At 34.8% G+C, this 17,700-nt stretch overlaps 1 protein-coding gene across 1 annotated transcript; it reads left to right on the top strand.

Annotated features, from left to right (window-relative positions):
* The first annotated feature begins 15,149 nt into the window (after positions 1-15,149).
* On the top strand, positions 15,150-17,015 carry LOC107963025 (uncharacterized). The gene has a single exon (XM_016899625.1). The coding sequence runs from the start codon at positions 15,150-15,152 to the stop codon at positions 17,013-17,015; it is 1,866 nt and encodes a 621-aa protein (XP_016755114.1).
* Positions 17,016-17,700: the final 685 nt, after the last annotated feature.

The following is a 17,700-nucleotide window of genomic DNA, read 5'->3' as shown; positions in this document are numbered from 1 at the left end:
TTTATTATGAATATTTTCTGTCACCCACAATTTCACACAATGAATTTACTTACTCAAGCTCAATATTAATATCTATTTAAATTTTGATACTTAGCTTCTATTTTACTTACCGGCATTTATTCAATTAGAGAATGTCTTACAGAACTGAGTATTTCATTTTCTCTATGCCATAGTCCAACTATGGTCTTACACATATTTACATATTGATGCCATAACCCAGCTATGGTCTTACACAGTAGCACATATCACACTGATGCCATAACCTAGATATGGTCTTATACGAAAATCACATATAACATGTTGCCATGGTCCAACCATGGTCATTTTCGTTAATTCATCACATATCACTAAACGAAAGTACTCATTCTTGCATTCTACTCAATTTAATCTTCCAATTCAATTTTCATACTATTATAATATTCATGGTTTAATAGTAAAGACATAAAACAAAATATCTTATTATCTTTAACTTAAAAATTAAACATAAGATTCTACCATATGCACGTACTGATTTCACTTATTCTAACAGATATACATAAACACACATTCCATCTATTTATGTAAATTCGCTTACCATATTCACTTAATCAAATATGTTGAGCACATAGCATCATATAATCACCAACATACTTGGATGAGCTTATCACAATATAAGCTCTTTTTTTTAACTTATGATTATCTCTTTTCATACTTTCTGAAATATAGAACTTTTTGTTTTCATTTCGACTATCTATCTTCATACTCATAAGTGCACCAAATTTATTTTCTTAGCTGAGGCCATGTTTAGTTATATATAACTCAAATCACATCTCGATAATTCAATTCACTTTAATAAAACAACTGTATTGATTTCAACTATCAAACATTAACATATCAAGATACTATTTTCTTCATGCTGAGGACACAACTCAAACACACAATCTTTCAACATTCTTTTATCATGCAAACCAAAGATCCTTTAACCGTATTAGTTTAAGGAAACATATATTTTGATTGAACTCATTAAACGTATTAGTCAGAATAGTGGTTTTGGGACCACAAATCTGACGAGGGAAAATTTATTTTTTATTATATTTTTATGGTCTAAAATTTCACAGAATGATTTCGTGAAAATTTTGTTCAAAAATCTTGACGTTTGGGCACTCAATTTAGCCAAAAGGACTAAATTGTAAAAAGTGCAAAAGTTGAGTTCTACATGTTAGAAGTGTCCAATTGTTGTGAATTTTTAAATTGGAGGTCCTTAAATGGTAATTAGACCATCGGTTAACTTGTTGGACAAAAATGGACAAGAGATAAGTGAAATAGGAAATTTTTAAGTTGGGGGCATTTTGGTCATTTAGTAATTAAAAGAATTAAAAAGGCCAAAATAGCCAAAAAATTTTCCATCTTCTCCATGGTGAACGAAATCAGCAAGGGGGAAGTCATATTTAGGGTTTTCAAGCTTCCAAGCTCCATAGTAAGTAATTCCAAACCCCATTTTTAATGTACTTTACGTTTATCGAATAGTGATGGTCACATGTGTAGTACTATGTGCAAGCTACTATGTGAACCGGTATCATTAATTATAAGGTGGTTGCTATGTGTTGATCCCACCGGATATCATGATTACAAAGGGTGGTTGCTGTGTGCTGAATCCACCATGTATCTGTTATTATTCCGAAGTGTTCATCGGGAAATTGACTAAGTGAAAATACATGAGATCATGTAACGATTAAGTGTGATTGAATGATGAATATATGTGTGGAATTGAATTGAATAATGATTGAAAGTGAAAAAGTGAAATTATGAAAAAGTAAAATTAGCAACAAAACAGTTTTGGATAGTGACAGTAGTGTGACTTTGAAAAATCACCAAAAATGGTTAAAATTGAATTAGAGAGTTAATAAGATATGAAATGAAAGCTTAATGAGTCTATTTTTACATAAAAGAAACATATCAAGCAAAACAGTTATATATTTTGAGATATTTGAATTTTAGTGAGGTATGGTCGGATTGATTTTGGAATCCCCTGTTATGAATTTGGAAAATAATTACAAATAGTAAAACAATAATTATGAGTTATAATTTATATGCTTAGAATCATTAATGAGTCTATTTTCAAAGGAAATAAACAGAAATATCATCTGAATTTTGTACAATGAGATAATTTATTTTTAGTGAAGAGAGGGCAGAGATGGTGAGCAGTGAAATAGATTGGGTAAGCCAAAAATTCAGAAAATTGTATGGTAAGAAGATATGTGAGTTTAGCTTCAGGGAAAATTAACATAACTTAATTTGGAGCTCTGTGTCTTCGGATAAAAGTAATTTAGTGACTATAACTCGACTAGACAGCTTTGAATTTAAATACAAGTGAATAGTGAAATTATGTATAATGCTATTTAAGCATGTTATATACATAAAGGATGTGGGATGGAGAGGAGGAGGAGGAAAATAAATTATATGAATGAATTGTGTATAATTGGTTAAATGTCTGATTATAATCGACAAATGTTGAAATATGAGTGATGCTTATATTGGTCCATTACTGGTCATGGTAAGCTCATGAGAGAAAATAAAGTTTCATAGCATATGCGTGTGGTAAATTTGGCATGAAATGATGTCATGAGTGCCTCATGAATTAACTCATGTTGGTAAGATGATGCATAATTATAGTATTCAAATATATACATATTTGTAATATTTTGCTATGTGATTCGGAGAAAAGGGAATAAATAACATACTGAAATTTCAGCCATGGTGCTAGTTTATGTTAAAGGAGTGTTTTATGGCATATCTTAAGTAATGGAATGTTATGAATTTTGAGATTAATTTTCTAGTCAAATAAATGACAAATGAATTGATTACGTATTCGTAATTTTGACATATACGTGGTATATGAAACGTAATAATATATGCTTGACTAAACTTTAAGTATTCGAAAGACATGGATTTGATGGTGATAAGATTCGAACATTGAATTCATGAAGCACAGGTGATGTATTATTGTTGTGTGATAGCTTGGTTCGAGAAATTGGTTAGGTAAATGGTAAGTGAAAGCATTTATGGATATAGAAGAAAATTTGGAGTGAATATGAAATTTAGCTCAATTAAATGATTTCATCAATTAAACATTGTGTATACCAGAATGTGTTAGTGAATTACATATTCATAAATTGACATTCGAAGTTCAGTTATTGATATATGAAAATAACATGAAAAGATTTATGATTGTGATTAATATTGATTCTGACTTAAAGTGGAGTCTTCAATATTAGATTGATTTAACAGATATATTGAGCATATGAATGGGTATGTATTGGGCCTCATAAACCCTAATTAGCGACTCGAAGATAATAATTTGAAAGTTTTTAATTTGGATGAAATTTTATATCTCGGTTTAATATGTTTATAAGTGTATTTATTCTAGTAATGCCTTGTACCCTATTCCAGCGCAGAATACGGGTAAGGGGTGTTACAATGTGACATCACCAGATTCGGCCCTAATGTTTAGGCTGGGTTTAGGGTGTTACATTTCGTCTACCAGTCCTCCCTTTTTCTTTTATACTTAGGTCCTCTTCTAGGGTAAAAGTCGTCAGCTAATGATTGTTGTTTCCCTAATTTGGAGGTGGATATTTTCCATTACACGTGCATGTAGGGGGAGGGCAACTATTGAATGCTCTAATTGATGATTTGATATTTTTCACTTTTTTCCTCAGCATTGCCATAGAAACCTCTCATAATGCTTCAGAAAATCTCCATCCTTTGCTATCTTTCTTCCTCAAACCTATCATTCAACCACCAAAAAACATTTTCACCAACATTTAGAAGTACAGATGTACTAAAGGAATCACCATTCCAAGTCTTTACATGCAATGCTCGATTAACTAAAAATAATCATGCAATTACCTAAAATGAAACTAATTTTACTTAAGTAAAAGCAATTAACTAAGTCTAAAAGTATGAATTATAACTCATTTCAAGAGTTATCAGAGGCTAATAGTGCCTTTTCCCGTATGATGTATGACATGTTTTTTGCATATATGAGAGCCATTTCCACAACTCAAAAATCTCTAACTCCTTGTCCTCAAAGCCCTAAACAAAGAAATATTCATCGGATTTCTATTGATAATGTTCAAAAATGCGGAGTTGAAGACTTTTATGGTAAGGTGGGTGATGATCTAGCCAATGCCAAATACTAGTTAGACTTTTATGGTAAGGTGGGTTATGTTCCCTGGAAGATTTTTTGAGATGTTCCATGTCCCTGTTAAAAGATGAGGCTTTTTACTGGTGGTCGACTTTAATTGTGGTTGTGCTAAAAGAACGGGTTAACTGAAAATAATCATGCAATTACCTAAAATGAAACTAATTTTACTTAAGTAAAAGCAATTAACTAAGTCTAAAAGTATGAATTATAACTCATTTCAAGAGTTATCAGAGGCTAATAGTGCCTTTTCCCGTATGATGTATGACATGTTTTTTGCATATATGAGAGCCATTTCCACAACTCAAAAATCTCTAACTCCTTGTCCTCAAAGCCCTAAACAAAGAAATATTCATCGGATTTCTATTGATAATGTTCAAAAATGCGGAGTTGAAGACTTTTATGGTAAGGTGGGTGATGATCTAGCCAATGCCAAATACTAGTTAGACTTTTATGGTAAGGTGGGTTATGTTCCCTGGAAGATTTTTTGAGATGTTCCATGTCCCTGTTAAAATATGAGGCTTTTTACTGGTGGTCGACTTTAATTGTGGTTGTGCTAAAAGAACGGGTTAACTGAAAATTTTTTAAAACTGAAGTTTGAAAGAAACACATCGGTAAACAATACCTTGATAAGAAGTAGAAGGAATTCCTCGAATTAAAACTGAGAAATAGATCAGTTGCGAATTACGAGCGCGAGTTTGCTCAGCTTAGTAAAAATGCCTGTGAAATTTTATCTACAAAGGAAGAAATGTATATTCATTTTGAAGATGGATTAAAATACGAGATCAAGCTACTGGTTGGTGCAATAGAAATTTGAGATTTCATAGTTTTGTCCGATCGAGCTCAAAAAATAGAAGAAGTTTACAACCACAAGAAATATAATGAAACGAAAGCTCGTGACTTCAGTAAATGTATCACACCCAAAACATTTTTTGCTTTCCTGCAGAAGAAAATAAAAGAATCGGGTAGCCATTTTTCAGTGCCACTAGGGTTTTCAAGTAGAGATCGAATGAAACAAAAGACTATGAGATCAGCGACACCTTCAGTAGTCAGTGTGGATAGTGTTTGAAATGTAAATAGAGTTGAATGCAGCCATTGTGGCTGAAATCACTCTCAAGTGTGTTGATTGAAAAATGGGTCCTGATTTATTTGTGGATCTTCCGATCATTTTATGGAAGATTGCCTGAATTGAGCTTAATTAAATAGAGATTTGCCTGAATTGAGCTTAATTAAATAGAGATTAGAATGCAAAACCTGTTGTTACTTCCACTAGGGTAGATGGCCAGGAAATAGTGGCACAGCTAGAGTCAGTAGAAGTAGGACCAAAGATACAATAGTTTAACCTAAAGCTCGAGCTCCCACTAGAGCTTATGCGAATCGTGTGCGAGAGGAGGCCTCAACTCTTGATGTTATTGTTGTAATAGAAAAGAGTTTATCGGTTGAGTCAATTGAATTTGTTGTTAAAGTAATGAACTCTTTAGGCCAAAATGTCATAGTTAATATAGTTTGCAAACAGTGTCCACTAATAATTTAGGGTTATGACTTTCCTGTTGATTTGATGTTACTGTCTTTTAATAAATTTGACATTATTCAAGGGATGGATTGGCTAATTGTATATGATACTGTAGTGAATTGCAAAAAAAAAAAAGAATTGAATTGAGCTGTCAGAATGGTGAAGTAGTTTCTGTTGAATATGTTAAGTTTGATTGTGTTTCAAATATGATTTCAACAATATCCGCACATAATTGATTCAGAAAGGTTGTAATACATTTTAGCTTATATCTTGGATTCTAGAGTATCTGAATGAAAGTTAATTAGGTATTGACAGTTTACGAGTTTATAGATATTTTTCCTGAGGAATTGTCAGGTATAGCTAGAACGAGAAGTCAAGTTGCTATAGGATTAGTGCCAGTGATTGCTTTTATCTCGATTGCTTTGTACAAAATGGCTCTAACATAATTAAAAGAATTAAAAGCTAAATTGAAAGAATTGATCTACAAAGGTTTTATCCAACCGAGTGTATCACCTTGGGGTGCACCTATACTATTTGTGTAAAAGAAAGACAAGTCAATGAGATTGTATATAGATTATTGGAAATTGAATAAATTCATGATAAAGAGAAAATATTTGTTGCTTTATATTGACGATTTATTCGATCAGTTGAAAGGTGTTATACTGTTCTTGAAGATAGATCTCCAATCTGGTTACTATCAGTTGTGAGCTAAAGACATAGATGTACCGAAAAAAAATTCAAAACCATTACAAAGATTACGAGTTTCTAGTTATACCTTTCAGATTGACTAATACTCTCACAACATTTATGGATATGACGAATGGGGATTTTTAGCCACATCTCGATAGGTTCGTTGTTGTTTTTATTGATTATATATTGATATGTTATAAAGTTGATTCAGAGCGTGCTCAGCATTTAAAAATTTGTATTATTGATGATTTATTAAGAATTTCTTGATAACTGCATTGTCAGTGATGAAGCTATTATAGGAAAACATTGAATTTGTTTGTTCATACAAGTGCCAGCAGAGTTTTGACTAGTTGAAAACTTTATTGACAAAAGCTCTTATACTAATTAGCTTAAATCCAGGAAGAAATTAATTGTTTATAGTAGTGCTTCACTCAGATGATATTGAATTATGGTGGTTCGATTATTACAGAGTTGAGAGTTAAATCATTAATTATTTAGAGAATTTGTGATATGCAAAGAAAATATTCAAATTTTTTAGCTAAACAGGAACATATTCAGAATGACTAGATCACTAATTTCAATATGGATTGTGAATATAGACTATATTCCTGAAATCAAATATGTGTGCTAAAAAATTTTGAGATTATACGAGACATGTTACGCAAGGTTCATAACAACGTCCATTTGATTTAAACCAGGCAACGAAAAAATGTGCAATGACTTGAAACAGAGTTACCGGTGTTCAGGAATAAAATGTGATATTTTAGAGTTTGTACTAAGTGTTTGGTATGTTAACAGGTCAAAGTTGAATATCAAGTTTTGCCTAAGTTATTATGGCCTATTATGTTTTCCGAATGGAAATGAGAACGAGACACGATGAATTTTGTATCTAGTCTACCTTTGACGTTAAGAAAGAAAGACTCGATCTGAGTTATTACTGTCAGACTGATGAAATTGTCTCATTTTATTTCATTCAGAACGAATTACTACTTGAAAAGCTAGATGAGTTATATGTGTCCAAGATTCACCTCTAGATTCCGGAGTAAACTTCACGAAGCTATGGCACAATCATATGGATAGTCGAAATAGGTAATTCAGATTCTTGAAGACATATTACAGTTTTGTATCATTGAGTTCAAGGGTAACTGGGAAAATATTTACCGTTGGTTGAATTCGTTTACATCTATCAGTCATGTATTAAAATGGTATCGTTTAAAGCTTTTTATGAATAGAAATGCAAAACCTTGTTATACTGATCAGAATTGAGTGAGAACAAGTTAGTTGGGACAAATTTAACATGGAAAAATGAAGAGTCTATGATAACACAGTAACCAAAATTATTTTTCAGGTGAGAAATTTTGAGGACAAAATTTTCAGAACCACAAATCTGACAAGTGAGTTTTTTTAGTTATGTCAAAAATAGTGGTTTCAGAACCACAAATCTTACAAGTGATTTTTTAGATATTATTATTTAATATTTATAAGTCAAATATAGTATTATATTCAATTTTTAATATGATAAACTTTGCTAATTGAATGAATAGTTTTGTACAAGTGGTTTATCCCTAAAGTTATGTTATTTTAGAAAATGAGGTATCGGGAGATCATTTTTGTAAATCGAGCCTGTAAATATTTTTATTAAATAGTTTCCTAAGTGAATATATAAGTGTATTGAAATTTGGTCCAGAAATTTTGACGTTTAGATAGTTAATTAAGAAAAAAGGATTAAATCGTAAAAGCTGCAAAAGTTAATCACTATTGGTCTATAAGGGCTAAATGGGTTTAAATTAGTTGTTGGAAGGTTTTAACTGGAAAATATGTCATATTTACTTAAGTTGGCCAATTAATGAATGGTTTAAGTATAAAAATTATATGTTTTATTATCATTTAATAAAGTTAACAGTTAATAAAATAAAAATAAGAATAATGTGGCCATTTTATTCTTACCTTCTTCAACCAATAACCAGTTTTGAGAAACCAAAGCTTCAGCCAAAGCTTGTTTCTTATGCATGATCAAGAAATGGATCAATTGGATCATAATCACTAGAAAGAAAAAGTCGTTGAGTAGTCACCACCGAGGTGCCGGTAACTACTGTGTTTTGGTAAGTTCATAAATTGGTTGAACTAGTAAATTGATTTTTTTATTTAGTACTTATTTATGTATGTTGTGATTGAGTTTATTTTCTTGATAAATGGTAAGTGATGAAATGGATTAAGTTGCAATGTTAATTAAGTTAAAAGTCATGTTTGAAAATGTGAAACTACATGGATAAAATTTTTATATGAATTAATGTGTGTACATGCCAGATTTTGCTCGGGCTTAAAAGGGCCCAAATTACAATTGGCCTAAATGACCCAAATCTAAAATACAACAGAGGCCCAAATAAAACAGTTCAATTAGAACAAAAAGAGCCCAAACCCCAGACCCAATTTCGGTTAAAGAATAGTGGCCCAATTATATGTGGCCCAAATGCCAAAAACGATAGTCAGAAACCCTACGGGTTCTAGGGAAATCCTCAAGCGCCGTAGGCCCGAATCCCAGTCCCGATCTTCATCTGCACAACAAGGAAAGAAAGCAAAACAGTATATGGAAAGAAATCAAGAGATTGAGAATCAAACCAATGTAAATAGGATTTTATTTCTATATTTTATATATTATGGCTATAAAAAGCCATTTACGAGACGTTGTAAAGGATCCGGAATCACAATCAATAAAGAGCCATATTCCACAATCAAAAACAGCAATACCAAGAGCAAAAATCGATTAAAGGTGGTTATTTGCATTTTTTTCTTTCCTGTTATTTTTCTATACATAAATAAATAGGATAAATAAGGGTAAAAAGGGAAAGAAACGACCGTCTTGGTTCTGATACGAGGCCGAAGCGGTAGAGAGAACCACCCTCGAGGATTGGTGGCCGAGAACCGAAAGGTTTTCGCATTTTCCCCGCGTATTCTGTCGGATTTTGAGATTTTCGAGCCTCGATCTGTACCTGGGCAGGTTGTAAGAGCCGAATAAGGAGTTTTTCTCTTTTCCGGCCACCGCATACGGCAGTGCCGGCACCGGAGATCGGCGACCAGCGCGGTGGCCGGCGATCATCCGATGACCGGCCAATGGCCGGAGGACAGGGGGTTGAGAGAGAGTTTTTAAAAGTTTTTTTTGTGTGTTTTTTAGAAATGCTTTAAAATGAAGTTTTTTGAAGGAATGGAGGCTTTTACACGGTACCAAAACGGTACTGTTTTGGAAGGCCTCCAGATGTCCAAAACGACGTCGTTTTGGGAGGCTGACCCGACCCTGACCCGACCCGGCTTAGGATCCGCGCGTTTTATTTGGAGGGGCAAATTGCATTTTTAGCCCCTTCGCCTTTTAATGTTTTTGTAATTAAAATTTTTTTCCCTTAATTTACCCTTTTATTTATTTTTATTTCAATTGGGTCTAAGTTGAACGGCGTCGTTTTAGAGAAAAAGGGAAAATTTCCCTTCTAGCCCCTCTATGTAATTTGTGCGTTCAAATTAGTCCTTTTACTTTTATTTATTTGCGGATTTATCCCAGATTTTTAATTGCAATTCAATTTATTTTTTTATGTTCTTTTTATTTATTTTATTAATTAATAGTGTAATTATTATTTTTTATTTTTTTTAAAAATCCATATACGTATATTTTTATGAACATACTTTTTTTTCAGCTAATATTTTTCTCATATTTATATATATACGTATGTTTATTTTTTTAAAAAAATTAATTTTGATAATGTACTCATTATTTAATTTTTTATCTATAAATATTCCTTTTATATGTATTATCTATAAATATTCCTTTTATATGTACGTATAATTATATATTTTTCTTTATTTTCATAAGTATATTATGTATTGTATTTATATATAAATTCTATAACTCAAAATTTTATTTGTAAATTATATGTTTTTTTTAATCTTCATAATTTACATGTGTATATTATATGTCTTCTGATCTTTATTTATTTTGTTTGCTTTCCCCATTCATTGTATAATTGTGTTTACATTTAATATTTTGCATGTCATGTATTATTGCTTTTTTATTTCGTTTATTCATTTGTTTATATTATTTTTATGTCATTGATGTATTTATTATTGTTGTATTTATTATTATAGCATTTGTACGTACAATATAACATTACATCATCTTTTACTCAAATTTAAAAATAGAAAAATTTCAAACTTGAGATAATGCTCGTATTTAGGATTTTCAAGGAAATTGAGCCCTAACGTATTGGGTTCCGATTTTCTTCGTTAAATCTAACGATCGAGCATTTCTCTTTAATCAACAAAATAAGAACTCATTATTGGGAATTCAACACGTTGTGTCCTAACGTATTGGATGTGACGCATTGATTTCTCGAAATGAAGATTTTTTTCTAAAAAATAATGAAGGAGATATTCCGAGTTTGTGATTTTAGAGGAATTCTGCCCTAACGTATTGGGACGCGATTTCTTAAATCTTGAATAAATGGATATTCTTTTAAATTTTTATTACACGAGTATTTTGGCCTAATTCATTCTTGAGGAAATAAGAATGTTGTGCCCTAACGCATTGGGTGTGGCATTTTTTTTCTTTGAAATGATAAGGGTCTTAATACAAAACGTTTTAAGTTTTTAAAGATTATATTTTTAAAATTTTCGACCTTAAGACACTAATTAATTAACCAGGTACGAATTTTGGGCGTTACGAGGGTGCTAATCCTTCCTCGTACGTAACTGACTCCCAGACCCGTTTTTCTAAAATTCGTAGACCAAAGTCGTTTTTAGGTGACTCAATCACACCTTAATAAAAGATTGGTGGTGACTCCCAATTTTCATTTTTTAAAGTCGACAATCTAAAATTTTTTATTTTTCAAAAAAACAGTTTCGACAGCTTGGCGACTCCACTGGGGAATTTTTAAAAAAATAAGAAAGTCGAGCCACAAAGTTAATTAATTTTTGTCTTATGTTCGAGAAAATTTGTAAAAAACAAACTCATGACATCCTTTTGCATTCATTATCCTCGTGTTTAAATATTGTTTGCATTTTACATTTCATGAGTTGAACAATTTTACCCTTTTAAGTGGGACTGAGAAGCTATGCCTTCGTGAGGTTTTCACCTCCATATAGGATAGTGGATCGCTTTCGGGATACATCGGTACCTATGCCTCCGTGAGATTTTCATCTCCGTATAGTCATAGGAAAAATGTGTCCCCCTGAACCGAACTTGATCTATATGAGCCTATAATGGGTGAGGATCAAGGAATCTACTGGTTCGGGTACCTTTACTTTAGAGCCAAACCCCATATAATGAGCCTTAGAAGCTTGCCTTAGGTAGAACTACACTAAACCCTAGTAGATGTCTTAATAGACGTTTTACTCTTCCTTGATTATATGCTTGTATTGGATACTGACTCTTGTGTTTTATTTTGTTTGCATGACATGGCATTTCATTTCATCATAAAAGGCGTCAGTTCAGATTTGGTTGCTAGATAGAAAGCTTAACATGGAAAAAGGGTTTCTTGATAAAGTGGAGGACAATGCGGCTATCCGAACTTGGTCTGAAACAACGCAGCAAGAAAAGGGTGATAGCCTGGCCGATGGGTATATATCAGAATTATGGGATTTTACTCGCATCAGTATGGTTCAAAACAATTTGCAAGAGTTGAAAGAAATTTGGGAACAGTGGAATAATGAGGTTAGGTAGTCATTTTACGACAATTATGGGGACTTGCCTTATTTGCTTGATGTGGAGATAGAGAAATATTTGTTTTGAGCCCTCGCCCAGTTTTGGAATCCTGCTTACAGTTGCTTCACGTTTGGGAATGTTGATTTGGTACCTACGATAGAGGAGTATGTGGCTTTACTCCGATGTTCAAAGTTTCAAGTGGATAGGGTCTACTCGAGAGCGGTGAATGTGCCAACCTTTTCAAAGAAGCTGATAGGAATAACAGGGATGAGCGAGCAGTGGGTCACTGCACGAGTTAAGCAAAAGGGGGACAGCAAGTGCATTCCTTGGAGGAGCTTGAAGGATGCAATCCTCACCCACCCAGACATAAGAAAGAGGTTAGATATCTTTGCTTTAAGTATATACGGCTTGGTTGTCTTCCCTAAAGCCTTGGGGCATGTGGACGAAGCAATCACCGATTTATTTGATCGGCTTGATAAGAGGGTTACACCGATTCCAAAAATTTTGGCGGAAACCTTCAGGTCATTGAGTGCATGCCGAAAGACAGGTGAGGGTAGATTTATTGGATGTGCGCAGCTTCTACTCGCATGGTTTCACAGTCACTTTTGGAAGGTGGATAAAGCTTCGTATCGAGTTTTCTCTGAGAATTATTCACCACTAAAGGAGACGGTCGCTACGCCGAGGAGAGATGACATTTCAGAGGAAAAATGGATGGCCATTCTTCAAAATCTTCAAGAAGAAGATGTTGAGTGGAGAGCTCCTTGGTTACTACCAGATGAGATCTTATATAGGTCTGGAAATTTCGATTGGGTACCTTTATTGGGTATTTGGGGCGCTGTCGGATATGCCCCATTATTGGTGCTAAGGCAATATAGGTCAAGGCAGTTTATACCTGCGATTCAAGGGATAGCTGATTGTGAATTTTCATACAAAGATGATGGTTATAGAAAGAAGATTCAAGAAATGTCCAATGCATGGAAACAGACTCGCCGTATGAAGAGGTTAGCTGTGGGGCCAATGACAACTTCTGAGTATTATGGATGGTGGGATAGGAGGATTAATGATAACACACCCAAGATAAATCATGAGGACGGCCAGTCAATAGAAGAGCATTTGTGAGTCATCCCTTCGGAATTAGAAATTGTAAGACAAGATTTTGAGAGGAAAAACGCGGATTTGGAGAAAAGGATAGAGCAAATGGAGGCGGAAAAGATGAACTTGAGATTGGACATAGACGTTCAGAAGCTTGAGAATGATAGGTTGAAGAAAGAGAAAAACAAGGCCGATGAGGAACTGGGCAGTCTAAGGACGGATTATAAAAAGTTGCGTTTGTCAATAAGAACTGCTGGGCTGGAAAAGAAGTCAGAACAGTGGCGAGCAGAAATTCAAGAAGAAAACGACAATGCCGATAGATGGGAACAGAAATTTCAAGATATGCAAAGGCAAAATGAGGCTTTAGAAAAGAGTTTGTCAGAAAGGGCGAGTTAAAGGATAGGGTGATTGTGTTGGAAAGATCTCTTCGTCAGTATCGAAGCTGAAACTCTACAATAGAGTTGAAAGCAAGCTTGAGCAAGATTGACGAAATGAAGAAAAGAATCGAAGAGCTAGAAACGACGCTGCAAAATTATGAGATTCAGATCAAGCACTTGAAAGCAAACGAAAGTCATAATAATGAATAGCTTCACCACTTCCAGAGTCAAGTTAGAAGCAGAGATCACCTTATCAAGGAAGCTGTGGTTCAGAATCGAGAAGTAGCTGATCATATACAGACTTTAGCAGTACAGGCTGACACGCTGAGTGTGAAGTATGAATTAGAGTCGGATCGGGGGCAAGAATTAGCTTTGTTACTTAGAAAGATTAGAGTTCCGGGTACTAGGGCAAAGTCTTATTTGTAATTCGCTTAATGTAAAGAAATTTTCTTTCTAGTAAGGTTTTCTTATATGGATTGAATCAAAATTGATGTCTTTTTGCATTCATGCATTACATTATTTCATATGCATTTAAAAACATTAAATGATTCTAATTAATTCAAATCACTCCTCAGTTAATCTGGAAACCAGTCAACCTACCAAACACTGCTACGGTACTCGATCGAAAACTAGAGACATGGACCAAAGGCTAGAACAGTTCTAGAAGGAAATGCAAGAGCAAATGAACGAGCAACTTGAGAAGATTCAACAAAATATGATGGATAAAATAATAGAATCTCAGGGGAGTATGATGGTTAAGTTGACTCAGTTACTGACTGGAAGAGTTGACAAAGGGAAGGGCTCAGTGCTCAATATTGAAGAAGAAGACAATGAGGGACCTGTTTATTCCTCAGGACTTACTTCTCAACAAGCGGGGATATATCCGCGCAAATCCTCCGTCACTATCAAGTCTCAAGACGGTACTGAAACACCAATAAACTTTCAAGCTAGATTAGGCTCCAACCCTGGAGACAATCTTGATAATCCTGTTATCCCTGACTTCGACGAGACAATCGAGAAAATGAATGGTGAATTGCCGAAACAGCTCGAGGAAAAGTATAAATGGCGGGAGGAAAAACTTAGAGCGATAGAAATTACTGAAAGATACCATGGAATTGATGCTAGAAAATTGAGCCTAGTTCCAGGTCTGGTACTTCCTCACAAGTTCAAAATGCCAGAATTCGAGAAGTACAACGGGACTAGTAGCCCCGAAGCCCATATCACTATGTTCTGCGGGAGGATGACTGGATATGTTAATAATGACCAGTTGCTGATACATTGCTTCCAGGATAGCCTCGCAAGGGCTGCATCCAAATGGTACAATCAACTGAGCCGTACCCAGATTAATTCATGGAGAGATCTAGCACATGCATTCTTAAAATAGTACAGCCATGTGACTGATATGGTACCTGATAGAATTACTCTGCAGAACATGGAGAAAAAGCCTGGTGAAAGTTTCAGGCAGTACGCACAGAGATGGAGGGAGGTTGCTGTCCAAGTTTAGCCATCTCTTCTAGAAAGAGAGATGACAATGCTTTTCGTCAACACATTGAAGGCACCATTTATTACACATATGTTAGGAAGCGCTACTAAAGTTTTTCCGACATAGTTATGAATGGTGAAATGATAGAAAATGCTATCAGAAGAGGGAAAATAGATGCTGGAGAAAGTAGCAGAAGGGCGGCCTCAAAGAAGAAAGAGAATGAGGTCAACAACACAAGTTCATATTCAAAGACAGTTACAGTGAATCAGCCGGGAAAAGTGGCTGTTAATCAGCAAGGATCATCAAAGCAGAGATCTGATACAAGACAAAATATAGAGAAAATTCAATTTACGCAAATTCCAATGACGTATAGGGAGCTATACCAGAATCTATTCAATGCACACGTAGTTGCCCCTTTCCACTTGAAACCTATGCAGCCTCCATACCCCAAGTGGTACGATGCAAATGCACGGTGTGACTATCACGCGGGAATTGAGGGGCATTCTATAGAACATTGTACGACGTTCAAAAAGTTGGTAGAAAAACTTATAAGCTTGGGCGTGGTTAAATTGGACGATTCACCCAATACAGAAAATCCGTTACCTGATCATAAAGGAGTGAACATGGTAGGTGGGAGCATGGGTAGAAAGATCAAGGAAGACATATCAGAGGTGAAAATTCCTTTAAGGTGGGTCTGGAAAAATATGGTAAGAAGGGGATTGATCGTCCCGAGTTCAGAGAGAAGCTTCGAAAGGGTGGAAAATTACTGTGAGTTCCATCACGAGGAGGGACATGAAATCCAGGAATGCGCAGATTTCAGAGCCTTGGTTCAAGACCTGATGGATAATAAGGAGATGGAATTTTATGAAGAAGTTAAGGAGGAGGGGAGCATTTGTACATCAGAGGCTTCGAAGGTTCCAAGAGTAGTGCAGCCTATGGTCATTATCTCGCGACCCAAGAAGGATGAGGTGAGAACACCAGCAATTCCAAGGGTCATAATAAAGAAACCTGCAACCTTTCCTTACCAAGACAACAAGAAGGTTCCATGGAGCTACGAGTGCAATACAACTGTCCCAGGAAAAGAGACTGCAAAGAGCCAGTGTGTGAGGGCCAATCCAGAATTTATGAAAGAAGCCATAATAGAGGAGCAAAAAAGGAAAATAGCTGAGCCAGTGAAGGAGGAAGAAGCTGTGGAATTCCTCAAATTTTTAAAGCATAGTGAGGATAATGCCGTTGAGCAGTTGCATAAACAACCGGCTCGCATATCTGTACTGTCCTTACTCTTGAATTCAGAAGTACATCGAAATGCATTGATGAAGATGCTAAATGAGACCTATGTGTCCAAAGATATTTCTGTCAGCAAGCTAGATTGGTTGGTCAATAATATTAGTGCTGATAATTTCATATTTTTCAATGATGACGAGATACCTTCTAGGGGCATGGGATCTACCAAAGCTTTGCATATTACTGCACGATGCAAGGGGCATATTTTGCCAGGAGTATTGATTGACAATGGATCAGCTTTGAACGTACTACCATTATTCACACTTAATAGGCTACCCATAGACAGTTCGCACATGAAAACGTGTCAAAATGTAGTGAGGGCATTTGACGGTACAGAAAGGAATGTTATGGGAAGAATTGAGATACCCCTACTGATTGGCCCAACCGTCTATGAGGTAGATTTTATTGTGATGGACATTAAACCTTCCTATAATTGTTTATTAAGAAGGCCATGGATACATTCGGCAGGGGCAGTACCGTCTTCATTGCATCAGATGTTGAAGATAGTGTCAGATGGTCGGCTAGTGACAATAAAAGTCGAAGAGGATATAATAGCAGTTGTATCCAATGAAACGCCATACGTAGAAACCAATGACGAGTCAATAGAGTGCTCATTTCGATCTTTGGAGTTTGTAAATGCGGCATTTGTTCCTGAAGGGAGCAAAATTTTGGTGCCAAAATTATCCAAAACTACAGATATGGGTTTATAGTTGTTAGTGGGAAAAGGAGCTTTACCCGGAAGAGGGCTAGGGAGATATCTTCAAGGGAGAACTGAGGTTCCAATGTTGAAAGAAAAGTAAGATAATTTTGGCTTAGGATACAAGCCAGATAGAGGACAAAGAAGGAAAGAGATAGAGAAAAGGCAGGAAAGAAGAATGGCGCGTTTAAATAGGGAAGAAGCTAAGTGGGAGCCAATGATAATTCCCAACATATCCAAAACTTTCGTATCTAGATGAGTTATTTATCAGGAGAGAAAGAAATCAGTTGAGGAAAGCATCGAGGATACATTGGGAAATATGCACATTAATGCCATTCATGAGTTTGGGAATGGAGAGAGAAGTTGGCTAGACATTTGTCCTTATGAGCCTGGGAGTGTTCTAGACAATTGGACTGCGAAAGAAATACCTAAAGTCTTTAGAACTGTCTCAGAGTAATATTCAGAACAAACTTGTTGTTTTAGCCTAGAAATAACAATAATTCTTTTGTGAAATAGGCTTATGTTTAAAAATCATTATTTTAATAAAATACATCTTCGCAATTGTTTTGAGGAAATATTCTAAATATATTCTTTCATTACATAAATAACTGTACATAAATTCATACATTCTTTGGTAACCATAATAGGTCTCTGTGTATCAATGACGTGAATGACACTGCTACGAGCTCAGAGTGCCC

Source organism: Gossypium hirsutum, chromosome D06 (assembly GCF_007990345.1).
Source record: "Gossypium hirsutum isolate 1008001.06 chromosome D06, Gossypium_hirsutum_v2.1, whole genome shotgun sequence".
In the NCBI taxonomy this organism is placed as follows: Eukaryota; Viridiplantae; Streptophyta; class Magnoliopsida; order Malvales; family Malvaceae; genus Gossypium; species Gossypium hirsutum.
The sequence above is the reverse complement of the archived record's forward strand: the minus strand, read 5'-3'. Positions and strand labels throughout refer to the sequence as shown.